This window comes from Dermacentor albipictus, chromosome 6 (genome assembly GCF_038994185.2).
Source record: "Dermacentor albipictus isolate Rhodes 1998 colony chromosome 6, USDA_Dalb.pri_finalv2, whole genome shotgun sequence".
NCBI classification, from domain to species: Eukaryota; Metazoa; Arthropoda; class Arachnida; order Ixodida; family Ixodidae; genus Dermacentor; species Dermacentor albipictus.
In genome coordinates, this window is record NC_091826.1 from 139,937,277 (window position 1) to 139,951,757 (window position 14,481).

Below are 14,481 nucleotides of genomic sequence, written 5' to 3' on the forward strand. Positions count from 1 at the left end.
CTACTACTTCTTCTAGGCCGATTTCAGAGTTGGAGGTTGCCCTATCCTCCTTAAACTTGGTACCGATGCCATCCGGCTCTTTGACAGTATAGTTAACGACTCCGCTCCGCTCTACATACGGCTTCATCAAATTACAGTGATATATCCTCACTTCCTTCCTGCGACCGGGCATTCTCAAAGCATAGTTAGTTTCTGAAAGTTTGTGCAACACTTTAACGGGCCCGTCCCAGTGAACTTCAAGCTTGTTCTTTCTTGAAGGTTTGAGGATCATTACCTGGTCTCCGGCGTTAAACGTACGAAGCCTCGCATTCCTGTCGTAATAGAATTTGGCGTTCTTTTGAGCTAGTGCCATGTTCTTTCCGACTAGTTCTTGGGTTGCGCTTAGCCGTTCCAGTAAATTCAGCACGTATTCAACCACGGTTGGACTCTCCCCTCTTTCCTCCCACATCTCTCTTAACATTCTCAGTGGAGAACGGAGTGTCCTCCCATACACTAGTTCTGCTGGAGAGAACCCTGTCGCTTCATGTGGAACCGTTCGCAAAGCAAACAAAGTTGCCGGCAGACAGTTCTCCCAGTCCTCCTTGTGCTCGTAACAGAGCGCACGCAAAACTCGCTTAAGCACCGAATGCCACCTCTCTACACTGTTTGACTGAGGGTGATAGACAGAACTGTGTATTAACTTTACCCCGCACTTTTGCAAGAATGTGGAAGTCAGTGCGCTCGTGAATACTGACCCTTGATCTGCCTGAATTTCGGCTGGAAACCCAACTCGTGCAAACACTGTCAAAAGCGCGTCCACTACTTCAGTGGAGCTGAGCTCTTTCAAAGGGATTGCTTCTGGAAACTTGGTAGCCGGACACAGCATGGTAAACAAGTACCTGTAGCCTGATTTTGTTTTTGGAAGAGGCCCTACCATGTCTATTACAAGCCGTCTGAAAGGCTCTGTTATTAAGGGCACTACCTTCAGTGGAGCTTTCCAAGTCTCTCCTGGTTTACCAGAACGCTGGCAGGCGTCGCATGATCTTACAAAGTTTTCTACATCTTTGAAACAACCAGGCCAGTAGTATTCCATAAGCAATCTTTCCTTTGATTTGTTTATGCCTAGGTGGCCGGACCACCCATTTCCATGACAAAGACTCAAAAGGTCCTCCCTATACTTAGTAGGTATGACTAACTGATCTAAAATCCTACCCTTTCGATCTTTGTAATGCCGATACAACAAACCTCCTTTCTCATGTATCGTTACGTTGCGCCTAGCAATGCCTTCTTTAGCTGTGTCACGTAATTTAGCTAAGCTCTCATCATTCTTTTGCTCAGCTGCCAGTGACTCTCTATCCACGCGTAAGAGTTGATCAAAGTTCTTTGAGGCCGGTGATAATAACGACCCTGTCTCGCTTGGGAGCGCGTCTGCATGCTCTTCCTGCAGGCTAGAACTCTGACACTCTAGTGCTACGCTCTCATTGAGCTGGTCAACTGGCAGGCTCTCTCCTCAACTGTTCTTTTGTCCCTCGGGCCTAGCTCGGATTCGGGGATTGAAGCTATCCCCTTTTCTGCTTCAGCTGGAGGAGCTTGAGCATTTTCAGCCGAAAGCGCCGCGATCTTACGAGCTTGGCCTCTGGTCAATGCCTGTACTATGCCCTCTCCTAGTTTGAGCCCTCTGTCACGCAGTAACTGATTCGAACGATTCGAAAAGATGTAGGGATACTGCAGTGACAAAAATTTGGAAACTGCAGCCTCAGTCTCTAGCTCCCCGAATGGTCCACTGATTTTGACTTTGGCCATGGGCAGACACACGCTGTGTTCTTCTACAACCTGTTTTATCCATGCTACTTCTCCGGTGAAGTCATCTACCATCACGTAGGACGGATGGACAATGTCCAGCGTGGCGGCACTGTCTCTTAGCACTCGGCATGGTTTTCCATTAACTTGCAGGTCGTGGAGATATGGACTTAAAAGTTCCATATTCTCATCCTTTTCCTCCACGTAGGAAAAAACTACGCTAGGCTTCTCGCAGTTTACAGCTATATGTCCCAGTTTGTGGCATTTGTAACAGCGAATTGGTCTAACAGATTCGAATTTTCTTTTCTGTTCTTTTTGTGTGGTTTCTCCGTTAAGTTTCTCCTCGCTCTTTTCTGCGGGCTTTTCCGCCATGTCTACAGGCTCTGATCGTCTAGTTTGCGCACCCTTTTTGAACGGAAATGGTTTCCGCGGTCCATTTCGACCGTCCCAGTTTCCCTCCTCGGCGTTCAACTTTCTACGGGTTGCGTACTCTTCGGCTAATTCAGCCGCCCTTTCCACAGTGTTTACATTACCTCTGTCTTGCACCCACAGTTTCACAGCTTGGGGGATGGTTTTGTAAAACTGCTCTAGACACATGCATTCAATGATCATGTCTCTGCTGTCGTACGCTTCCGCGCTTTTAAGCCACTCGACTAGGTTGGCCTTTAAGCTATATGCAAACTCCGGATAGCCCTCGCTATCTTTCTTGCCTGTGCTCCTAAACCTTTGCCGAAAAGCTTCGGCTGAAAGGCGGTATTTCTTCAGGAGACTAGCCTTAACTTTTGCATAATCATATGCATCCTGCACACTCAGTCTGGCGATTACTTCCGCCGCCTCACACGGCAACATAGACAGCAACCGCTGTGGCCATGTACTCGGGCCGAAGTTCATCTTCTCGCAAGTCCTTTCAAAATTGCTTAGGAACAAGCCTATGTCGGTCCCGAGCTCAAATGGCTTTAATAGCCTGTCCATGCGGTATGATTCTGCCTCACTTGATCGTCCTAGAGCGCCTTCACTTCCTTGAGACAACTCCAAACGTTTGCTTTCAAGTTCAAGTTGCATTTTTCTTAACTCGCGATCTTTATCGCGTTCCTCCCTTTCTTTTCTCTCTCGTTCTTCTCTCTTTTTCAGAAGTTCAAACCCCAGTTGAACTTCTTCCTCACTGGCCTGTTCGGAAATGATATGCAATAATTCTGATTTTAGCATTTCTTTACGTACATCTAGGCCCAGTTCCTCACCAACAATCAACAACTCGTCTCTCAGCAGTGTCCTTAATTCCATGACTGCTGCTTTACTGCCTTGATTCTGCTCTCTAAATCTAGCTAGTAAAACACAACCTAGCTAACACACAACAATCTAGCTTCCCTACTGTTCTAAACAGAACAACCACAAAATGAAGCCTAGAAAGTCAAAGCAAAAACCAAGCACTCACCGCAGATACAGCACCATGTCGCCAAGTCCATCCCACCGCTGCCACCAGTTGTCAGGATTGGGGGCTCAATCCCTTCGTCCGTGGTCCTTTGCCAAGATTGGAGTACGGCATGAATTCGAAGGTAGCTGGCCCATGCCGTCGTCCAACTTATTTACGCTGAGATCGTTGATGAAGTGAAGAACTGCTTCTCATCGAGAACGAGGAAAAAGGGGTTTATTTACAGAAATTAACTCAGTCTAACATGACTGCTTGAGAAAAAGAGTATTAGTCCAACAGGACTGCATGAGAGAAGTGAACCAGTCTAACATGACTGCTCAGGAGAAGTGCGTCCAACAATCGCACAACCACAGTTTTTATACACTCGATCCGCTGGTCCTACGACGCGGCGGCTGTTCGTTTACACACCACCAACTCGCAGCTGCTCTGAAGACCAGTTTACAGACACAAAGGCACACACATTCCGAAGCCCAAGCGACGGCGTTGAAGGTGGTGCCGTTCCGGAAAATCGACGTTGTCGATCGCGCGTCGCTCATTGTTCCGAGCCACTCCAAACCGTGAGAAGCACAAAAACAAGACGTTCCCGCGGTAGCTTCTTCAGGCGTGTCAAATCAGCTCCGCATTGGGGAACTCTAGAATCATTGTCCACACACCGAATTCGTCCCGTCACCATGTCGAAGGGGCTGGAGGAAGGCGGCGGGTTCCAGCGCAAAGGTCGCTTCTTTGAACGCCTCGCAGCTGCAGCACGGAGAGGTGGAGAGCGGGAGGTGCGCGTCTTGCACCCCTTGTCGTAATCGGGTGGCAAGGTGACAATCTTGTTGTGCAACCCGCCGTTCTTTACAGATTCTGTTTCGATTATCGCAAACTGAACGAGGTCACGAAAAAAGACTTTTACCCAGCACCTCCACCAGTTTGTCACGAGAGGAAAAGCCAGTCAGTCAGTTCTAAGCGAACGGCCGTTTACAGTTCGTTTTTGCAGCAGCTACCACGCACACTTCTTCTTCCTCGACTTCTAGCGTAACTAGTGCGTGCCAATATATGTCACAACTTTATGCATTTCATGTTGCAAAATTTTGCTTTTTCAATTTCTGATTCAGTCAAAATTTGTTCCAGACATGCAGTAATGAGGACGGCACCAGTATCAAGCAACACACTCCACGCACTAAACAGAAGCTGCTGCCTGCTACAACAAGGTCGTTGTGTGGACATTGGCTACTACTACAAGGTAAACAACACGTGGTTCAGAAATAAATATGTTTGATATATGCTGTATTGGCTTGCTTTTTGCAGCAGATATGAATGTTTGTTCATATTTATGGTTCAGCATAATTAGTTCGAACATAAAAGAAAACACATGAGTTTGGCTAATCTGTGCCGCATTTCATGTGTCACCGTTCTGCCCCAACAGAGTCTATGCCAAGCACATCTTGGTCATCACAGGAGCTCCTATCTGCACCAACAGGAAGGGGCTTGAGCCGAATTTGCAAGGCTTTTACACCACGAACAAAGAACCGCATGCAGAAGAATATGGATGAGATATCAAGTCTGCAGAGGACTGTGTCAAGACTGAAAAGAGCTTCAGCCACCATTCCACCAGCACGGACATTTGGCTGAGTCATTTAGGTAACTCAAAAAGGACTTTCTAGAAATTCTTCGTCTTCAGATGCACCTGCAAGATCCGACCAAGCACGAACGACACTGGCCAAAAGATTGAATTCCGTCAGTTTGCCCTTAACCAGCTTCCTAGCCATGTCAATTCCGTTTGTTCCAAGTGTAATTTTTCTTCTATAAGTGCTGGCTTTTTCATTGCCCATTTTTGTTAGAGATCATTCATCCTCATCCAAACATAGAGGTCAACCGATTCTTCGCTGATACTTAATACCAGTCACCGTCTAGTAGCCTAACATATCTGTAGCAGTATCTATTAGTGTATGTTGTCATGCACAATTTCTCTCCTGAAATAACTGATGCAGCATCGGCATGTGTCTTGCATTAACCTATGCACCATGTGCTATGCACCATTTTACTTTTCTTGATGTTTTTAGCCTTCAATGCCTGCAGAGCAGAGTGGCTTCTTTCTTGAATGCAAGCTTTCTCATTTTCCATATTCCTAGTCTCGTTGATGATTGCTCTTCTTCCTCGATAGCCTGGGTCTTTGCGCAAGCTACACTGAAGTGATTGATTGCAGAATCTGGTTTTGCTGCCCCACTTGGTTGTGGTAACTGTGTTACGTTTCTTGGATGTGGGCGCCTGGTCAGTTGCATTGGTAAGCAGTCCCTCGAGGTAAGCATTTGCTCCTGCAGTCGACAAAGCGACATAGACTCCCAGTATACACACACCATAACTGGTGCTCCCCGTTCGTTCTTGCCTAATGCAGCCATGAGCAAATTGTGCTTGTGGCCTACCTCGGCCACGATTTGCTCAAAACGGAGACCAGCATATGTGCTTACATGGTTCGAAGTGGATGAAGTTGATAGCCGTATGGGTGGAAAGGCCCGCAAAAATGGCTGTCGAAGGTGATGCTTGCAAAAGCGACTTGTCCACATCAAGACAAAGTGGGACACAAAGTGTGAGCCACACATTAGCGGCCCTCGAAAGAAAATAAATGTGCAGGTTGGAAAGGAGTTAACGCTAAAATGCCGGGTAGTCCATGTCGCTGTGTTGGTTGCGGCAGCAGATGCCTGCGTCACCTGATTGCTTCACAATGGAAGTTGCTCATCTTTAATGGCAACTGTTGGTTCAAATAGGTAAGAGGCTCTGTCCAATTTGTTTGTACCGCTGGTTGTCGCGCGTTATCAGACCGCCACATGCGACAAAGGCAAGCATTATGCCTGTAAGATGGTATGCCTGTAAGAATGTATAATGTATTGTCTGAACCTCATGCGGTGACTGATTGCTGTTTAATTTTGCTGTTATGTCACTTGGTAACGGTTGCAGTGTTACCTTTTTCGAATATTGCAGCCTGGACGGTTGCACTGGGAAGCAGTCTCTCAAAGTAAGCATTTGTTCCTGCAGTCTGCACAGCGACATAGACTCCCAACTTACACACATCGTGATTTGTGCTCCCCGTTCACCCTTTCCTGCTGCAGCCATGGGCAAATAGTGCCTCTGGCCTTTCTCGCTGCGATTAAGCATGAACGGAGACCAGAATACGTGCTTATATGGTCGAACGTGCATGAAATTGGGTGGGGCAGCAGATGCCTGCGTCACCTGATTGCTTCGCAATGCAATTTGGGCATTTTTAACGGCGACTGTCGCTGCTAACAGGTGGCACACTGTCCAATCTGTTTCCGCTGCTGGTTGTCGCTCGTTAACCTGACCACCACGTGCGACGACAATGGTGAGCCGTTTACGAGCTTGCATCAATGATTCCAGCGTATCTCGACATGCAAATTTTATTTCTGCAATTGCACAAGAATGTACACTGCTTGTCTTCTGCCAATAAAGTCACATGTTCTGTTCACTCACTTGTGGCTTGTTTGTATGGGCATCAGTAGAGGTTCTTGGCAATTAGAACGCACCAGCTACGCAGCAGTGAAGGCATTGAGGCATGCCGCATAGCCGGCAGGACAAGCACGGCGCGTACCAGCGTACGCGACCGGCGAAAAGCGGCCATATTGAATTTTGTTTTAAATAAAAAAGTGTATTTCCGCTTCCGGATTGAGCAATGTCATCTGGCGTCCACCTAAGTAAGTTCCATGCGCTGCCGCTGCTTATTTTCGAACTACTGCAAAAGGTACAGTTTCCCTTCTCTAAGTTGGTTCCTTATTCTATGAGTCATCGTTCAGCACCACCACGCTGCGGAGCGTCCGTCTATCGGAGGGTGCCACAAGACCTCCCTTGTTCACGACCCGGGGTGGATCGTGACACTAACGACGAGGATGGCGATGAGTACCTACAGAGCGGCCCACGCCGCCGCAAGCGGCGAAACACCGCCCCCGTTGCTGTCGCCATGCCGCTGCACGGAAGGCTCGAGCTGTTCGAGGGAGATGGGTCCGCCTGGCAAATTTACAAGGAGCAAGTCCACGTGTCTTTCCGGGCAAACGACACACCCGAGGCCAAACAGCGGGACATTTTCTTGGCCAGTTGGGGGACCCGCGTCTTCAGCCTCCTGCTCGACCTTTTCAAGCCAGCCACGCCGCACGTTAAGACGCTGGGTGAGCTGCTTGCCATACTGCGCTCGCATTTTAATCCAGCACCGTCCACACTAATGGAGCGTTTCCGCTTCAACAACCAGAGCCGCTGGGAAGGAGAGACCCTCGGACAATTCGTTGCTGCGCTACGAGGGTTAGCGAGTGCCTGCGCCTTCGAGGACCAACTGGACTCGCTGCTCCGGGACTGTTTCGCCTGCGGAATCAACAACCCCGCCATGCAGACGCGACTCCTGGAGCTTCCCGACCCGTCGCTGGACGACGCCGTGAACGCAGCGCTGGCAATGGAAGCTGCCGCCAAGGACGCCGGCGAGATTTCCCATGCGACTGGCTCACTGTCGGCGGAAGCTGCGGTCAACAAGTTCGCGACAAAGGGCAGTACCTGTGGTTGCTGTGGTGGTGCCCACTCCCCTTCACAGTGCCAGTTCTCTCAAGCACAATGCTTTATGTGCGGGAAAACTGGGCACCTGGCACGTGTATGCCGAAGGGGGAGGACGAACAGCAAACAGCAGCAGCAGCCTGATTCAAACCCAGGTACCAGACAAGCCCACGGCCAGGGTAGCCGTCGCAAGCGTATGCAGCGGAGGTGTGTGGCAGCAAGCTCAAGTTTCTCCGCGGCCAGGCTCCACATCGTGGCCGAGGACCCGCCGATTTTCGACATGTGGCACACAGGCTTCGTACCGTCGTCTGTGCCGCCATACATGCTGACCGTCGAAATCTGCGGGCACCCCATTCCCATGGATCTGGACACAGGGGCCAGCGTCTCTGTAATGGCCAGGAAGCTTTTCAAGCATACTTTCCCCGGCGTGTCCGTCGAGGCTTCGGGCGTGATGCTGCGCAGCTCCTCCGGGCAACTCTGCCAGGTCCAGGGTCAGGCACAGGTCAGCATTCGCTTTGGCGACAGGGAGGCAACCCTTCTCCTTTACTTAACAAAGGGGTCGTCGCCGACGCTGCTGGGCCGAAACTGGGTTCATGTACTGGGCATTCATCTGCCAGAGTACCCGGAAGCCAGCCTGCATGTGGTGCAGCGCTGCCAAATCTGCCAGGAGCATCAGCAAGCCTCGCATAATGTGGAAAGCAACCCCTGGCCGTTCCCACAGAGACCCTGGTCCTGCCTACATGTGGATTTTGGGGGCTCTGGCGGTGGTGGCGGAGCAGCCTCCCTGCGCTTGGAGGACCTGCAGAGCCAGCTCGAGGAACAGTGGGAGCTGGCATCGGCACGGCTGCTGGAGCTGGTGCAGCTTCAACATGACCACAAGGAGGCCATGAAGACTGTGGAGCGGCTGCGGCTAGAGCTGCGGTCGCTGCCTGAGAGCCTGGTGGTGAACACGGCCGAGTACAAGTGCCTGCAGAGCCAGTTCTCTGTGCTGTACAATGAGAGCATGCAACTCAAGACACAGCTGGACGAGTGTCGCTCCTTGCTGTTGACAGCCAAAAACTCACACCTTCGCCACATTGAGCAGATGGAAAGCAAGGAGCTGGTTGTCCAGAAGAAGCTTCGCTCGGAGGTCATCCGCCTCGAGGACAACATCGCGCAGATTCGTCGAGAGTACGAGAATTTACGCATTGAGTTTGAGGCGTCGTCAGTGTCCAGCGAGCAGGCTCAGCCAATCAACCGGGAGATGCGGCACATATTAACGAGCCTGCAGAGCCGCAACAGGCAGCTCAAGAGCGAGGTCTCCCGCAGCAAGCGCAAGCTGCTCGAGGCCCAGTCAGAGACGCAGAAGCTGGCTGCTGACCAAGGGTGCCGTCCCGGGCCTTTGCCAGAGTCGGGAGCTCCAGTTTTCACCAGGAACTTCCGTCCTGGCCCACCCTGGTCTGCGGGACAGGTGGTGTCTCCTGCCAGCGCGTCATCGCTGCTCGTCCGCATGCCAGATGGGGCCATGTGGCACAGACACGCCGACCATGTCAGGCCTTGCCTCGGGACCTGGCCAGCACCCTCGACTGCCACTGAGTTCCAGCCCGCAGGAGGACTAGCAGAGCAGCACCAGTCGCTTCCAGTGGAGTACCACCCACCTTGGAGGCGGCAACCATAGCCAGTGGTGCGGCACCCGTTGGACCGGTGTCGAGCTCAGCACCACTCACGAGGCCGACCACTACGGACCCTCCGGATGGAGCGAGGCTGGCCCAGGCAGCGCCCGGTGTTGCCACACCCGACCCGTCAACACCGGTGCCCAGGCGGAGGCCACTGGACCGTTACTCACCTGGGTAGCAGGCACCGTCGACCCAGCTAGGGTGGAGGCAGAGCCTCATAGTGTGAACATGGACGTTTGTTTTTCATTTAACAAACAAATTGGGGGTAAGGGGGTGTAGCAAGTATGTGACGCCCCCTCTGACATAATCTTGGTTCGCCCGCCAAGCTCGGTGGCCTGCTAAAGCTCGGCAAGCAACATTGGTCACCGCACCACAATAAACATAGACGAACACGGCTGCTCGCCAGTCAGTTATCGTTCAGCACCACCACGCTGCGGAGCGTCCGTCTATCGGAGGGTGCCACAAGACCTCCCTTGTTCACGACCCGGGGTGGATCGTGACAAATCTGCGTTTATTGCAGTCTCCTAATGTCACATTTACGCAGCTGCCCACGCAAGCACCGGGCAGTGGCTTACAGCGTTGTCTTAATAGCCTAATAAAATGCTCTCCTCATTTGTAGGAGGCCACTTTTGTTTGCCTTATAAACAAATAACATTGCCTACATTGAGTGGTTGTTCTTATCTAATTGGCTGACAAGAGGCGACAAGCACGCTCAAGTGGAGAGAGTTTCGATGGGGCTTAGCCAGCGCCGTGAAAATATACAAGTGGATGAGGAGGGTGGTGCCGGCATCTGCCATTAGTCCGCTTCCCTTTACTTTGCTCTCAGTGGCTGGTCGAAAATCACGAGAGCATGCACCGGAACTTGGCAAAGAGTTGGTAGAGCGGTGTCGTATACATGCTGAAAGGGCTCGATAACATTATACTACCACACAAGAAGTTTTATTATACACAAATAAATCCATGCTCTCTGGCAGGTGTGAGTAGCCAGTGCCTGAGCAATCAGCAGCCATCTTGTTTTTCTTTCGGAACGAGGCAGTCTCCAGCTATTCAGAAAAAAAAATCACTTTTGTTCGGCATAATAATGAATTTTTTAAGGCATGCACGTCAGTTTGACGTGGTGAGTTTTCGCGGTTTTGTGACGTCGCGTGACAGGCAAAGTGGGTGCAGCCCCCAAACTTTTCACCAAAAGCAGATGGCTATTGGCAAATAAGCATTGAATCAGAAAGAATCATTTTTCTTTTGTTCAGCGTAAACATGCATCAGTGCGCATATATCATATCAGATGGGGCATTCTTGCAGTTTTCGTGACGTCGCAGGACATATAGGTAAAGCGGAGGTAGCCTGAAAATTTTCTGACCAATTGTGAAGGGCTGATTGCAGAATTGAAATAGAAAAGTTTGAAATAGCTTTACGTTATAGCACTTCCCCATCTCTTGAAAGGTCAGAAAATTGAAACGAAAATGTCACCCAGCAAGTCATACAACAGGATTGTAAAGGAAGAACCGACTCTCCTTGGAGGAAATGCCACCATTCTGTTGAATGTTTGAACTACTAGTGAAACAAATGCTGAATGTTTTAATCTCGAACGCCCACCTTCATCCTAAACATCACTCTTCGCTGCAAGCCTTTCGGTTTTCGGAAGCTTCAAAATATAGCATGCATATTAGATAACCTGCAACATGTTTTTCACCCATAAAGGGCCAGCATAGCATTTCAGAAAATATAGCACAGCTTCTGAAACTGACAATGCATTTACAGTGTGAAAAGATCATCTGGTACTAAAGCCAACAAAATGTACCTGGTACATTTTGTTTGGCTTTAACGGGTTAATCTTCCACCGTATACTCTTATACCTGTGCCACATGGGCAAGGTTAATGCCATTAAAAGTTTAAGACCTTAAGTTTCTTAATGCCATTATATTTATATCGCTGCTACACGAGCATACTTAATGAGATTAATTGTTGCAATGGCAATAGCTGCAGTGAAACGGTTAAGTTTGCTTGCCAATCGTAATACAATAAAAAACAGTTACCTCGGAAGCAGATGTTTAAGAAATGGCATGAGAAACATTAACCGGCGTATTGTATGTAGTTTACTTCAGGAATTTCATTGTTGCAACCAGCCATAAACTGTTGGAAGCCAAAGCCAGCTCGAAGGCCAATTCATAGCGTAGCTAAAGCATTGAAATTGGGAAAAATAGCGCTCACAGCTTCAAAGCTCTCCACCAGTGATCCTGAAGAATTTGACCGAGTGCTCCAGTTTGCATCGGCGAGAAATTTGAATGCTTCAGTATGAGGCTAACAAGGCAAGGAGCCGCCGCCGTGCAATCGAACAGCTTCTCCTGGCTAACACGCTTACGATTAGTGTCTTAGCCGTGAGTAGCGGCAAGATTGCCTACTGATATAAAGAGCTCCATTTAAGAAAGTGCATATATCAGTTGTTTTTATCTACAAGTTTGCTTAATATCGTGAGAATATGGTCACTACAGCCACAGCGGGGACATTGTAAACTATAGCATGCATTCAATGGCCAAGTGAGTTGTAAATTGTAAGAACGCACTACGCCGCGAGAAAGAGCAACTTTATAAGGAGAGTGAGGAATATATTAAATGTTCTTCACTAATAATTTGTTGAGTCACGTCAGAATATGGAGACATTGGGAACAAGAGTATGCATTCGACGGCGTAGTGAGTAACGTGAACGCACTACGTCGTGAATGGCATTAAGCGTTAATGCCATTAAGCACGTCCGTGTGGCACCCCGCGAATGACATTAAAGTTTAAGGCATTAGCCCGTTAATGTCATTTTCTGTGCCCGTGTGGCAGGGGTACACTTTGTCTGCTAAGGTCATTAATTGTTTGTTGCAAGTCACCATTAATGTTACTGAACAGGACAGTGCCACTGCAGGCTGTAGGTTGCCGAGAATTTTGCTGATCTTCATCCTTAATCGTTTGCAGTCTAATGGATTGAATACTTCTAAGCGTGCAGTGGAAAGCACTGAAGAGATTGTGTCTCCTTGCCTGACCCCTTTCTTACAGGTATATTTGTTTTTCTTGGGGAGAATTAGGGTAGCTTTGGAGTCTTTACACATATAATATGCTACGATATTCATGTATGCTTTCCATACTCCTAGCCTATGCAATGCCTTCATGATTGCTGGTATCTGTACTGAATCAAATGCCTCTTTGTAATTCATGAAGCTATATATGAAGAGGTTTGCTGTGCACTGCCAGTACCTGTAGTAGTGAGCATTTACTTCCAAATCTACTGCAAGACCCATGCGTAAAGAAAGGCGTGTTTTAAGAAGAAATACAGAGGAATGGGCAGTCCTTTGTAACAGAACTAACGATGTGTAACAACTAATGATGTGAGCAAGCCTTCATAACAGTGCTCTTATTGCTGCACAACTGCCTTTATAAAAGTACTTTGAAAATGACAGATTTCGCGCTTTATCTTCAACGTATTTATTTTCTGTTATTTTGTTTGCAAGAAGTTTATCCATGCTGCTTCGTTTATCATTATAACTGCACAATCTCGCGTTCGATTTCCCGCTACAAGTGTTGTAGTTTGAGTGAGCTTGATTGCGCGTTTGACTGCCACGCAACCAAACAAGCAATGAAGCACACGCAGGCTACAACACTTCAAATCTACAGCTTCCTGCAAACCGCTGGCTTGCCTTGGAACAGACGACACGTTCCCCCGCATTCATTGAGTTGTTCACAACAGTACTTCGAGTGCCTGCGAGACGCTTTTGCAGGCCTGCTCCGTCTCAGATAGCCAGGATTCATAGCAGCAGACAGGACGCTCACCCATAGCACACAGCCTGTCCACATTGGCCCGAGCGCCGACGTCCAAGGAGCCATGGAGCAAACAGCTGGCCACCAAGTTAGCAGCGCCCCGTTGAGCCGCCAATGCCAACGCGAATGAAAAGTCGCCTTCGCCAACAAGCAGGCACACCATGTTGGGCAGCACCCAGTGAGCCGTAATGTTGATAGGTGGTTGAGTTCATAGAGTTAGTAGAACAACTCTAGAGGAAAAGCTGGGCCGGAAAAGTGGGAACCTCTAGGCATAGAGTTACTATACTGACTCTAGAGGACAAGCTACCCATAGGCCCCTAGGCCCCATGCATTGAAATCGGGAACCGCAAGAGCGCCGCCATGTTGCTACGCGCCGAGGTTGCCAGCTCCTGAGACGCTTGCTAGACTTGGTGACAGTAGTCAGTTTTAATCCGGCAACAGTAGCAGTGTAGCAGCATGGCGTCTCGCTCGTACATGTACAGTCGTGATGTGTGCGTGCAGCCGTGTGTTTGGGCTTTATAAGTTGGTTCTTTATTCTATGTTGCGGGACAGTGTGGGTGTGGTCCATGTTGGCCGTACAGGTGGCAGTTATGCAACCGAGGGATGATCCTGTTGAAGTTTCCGGCGCTATGCGGTTTTCAGCGGTCACGCCTGTTGCAGGAGTGTCACTCGACGAGGTTACGAGCTCGAAGCTGTGGTCAGATTCCTCGTTGGTGTTCCGTAATTCTCTTCGCACGTGCGCGGTATGTTGCAAAAGCCGCTTTCGCGATCTATCGTCGCGACGATAGATCGGGTTTTTTCATTATAAGTACTGACACAGCTGTAGGGCACATGTAACCGACAAACGGAAGTCTCAGGAGAGCGCCTGAGATTATAATAAAGCAGGCGGTGCAGGAACTGCAGGGCAACCAAGGGACAGTGGGGGGATCAAAGCTCGAAGCAGAACGTTACATAGGTTGGTGCCGCCGAGGCAGGTGTGTGCCAGGGAGTGTTCGCACGGACAGCTCCTCTGGCACGCGCAGCAGTGCCTCGCAAGGTCGAGATACTTTAAAGGCACCCGCGCCCATGATCTTTCTTTTGCCTCGGTGCAGTGAGCAAGATTAACCAAAATAATATGGAGGGCGAATGCCTCATGACAAATGTAGCTCGCGTCGCCTGGCGTGTGTAGTAATACCAGAGTTCATTGTATGAACTTTATGCATAATACGCTTTGTTACGGTACCTTAACGGAATGGGTCTAGAGGACGGTGTTGGTACATTTTTTCGTACCGCCCTAATCCTATACCCCCAC

At 49.4% G+C, this 14,481-nt stretch overlaps 1 protein-coding gene across 2 annotated transcripts in view; it reads right to left on the reverse strand.

The window, feature by feature from the left end:
• Nucleotides 1-13,505, reverse strand: part of LOC135896096 (ferredoxin-fold anticodon-binding domain-containing protein 1 homolog) — a 151,254-nt gene extending 137,749 nt beyond the window's left edge. The window contains exon 1 of one of the 2 annotated variants that reach the window (XM_065424433.2): nt 13,203-13,505. In XM_065424433.2, coding sequence (XP_065280505.1) covers nt 13,203-13,353 — 151 coding nt within the window. In that variant the 5' untranslated portion in view covers nt 13,354-13,505. The other variant, XM_070541364.1, reaches the window with a different exon arrangement.
• Between the last annotated feature and the right edge of the window lie 976 nt (nt 13,506-14,481).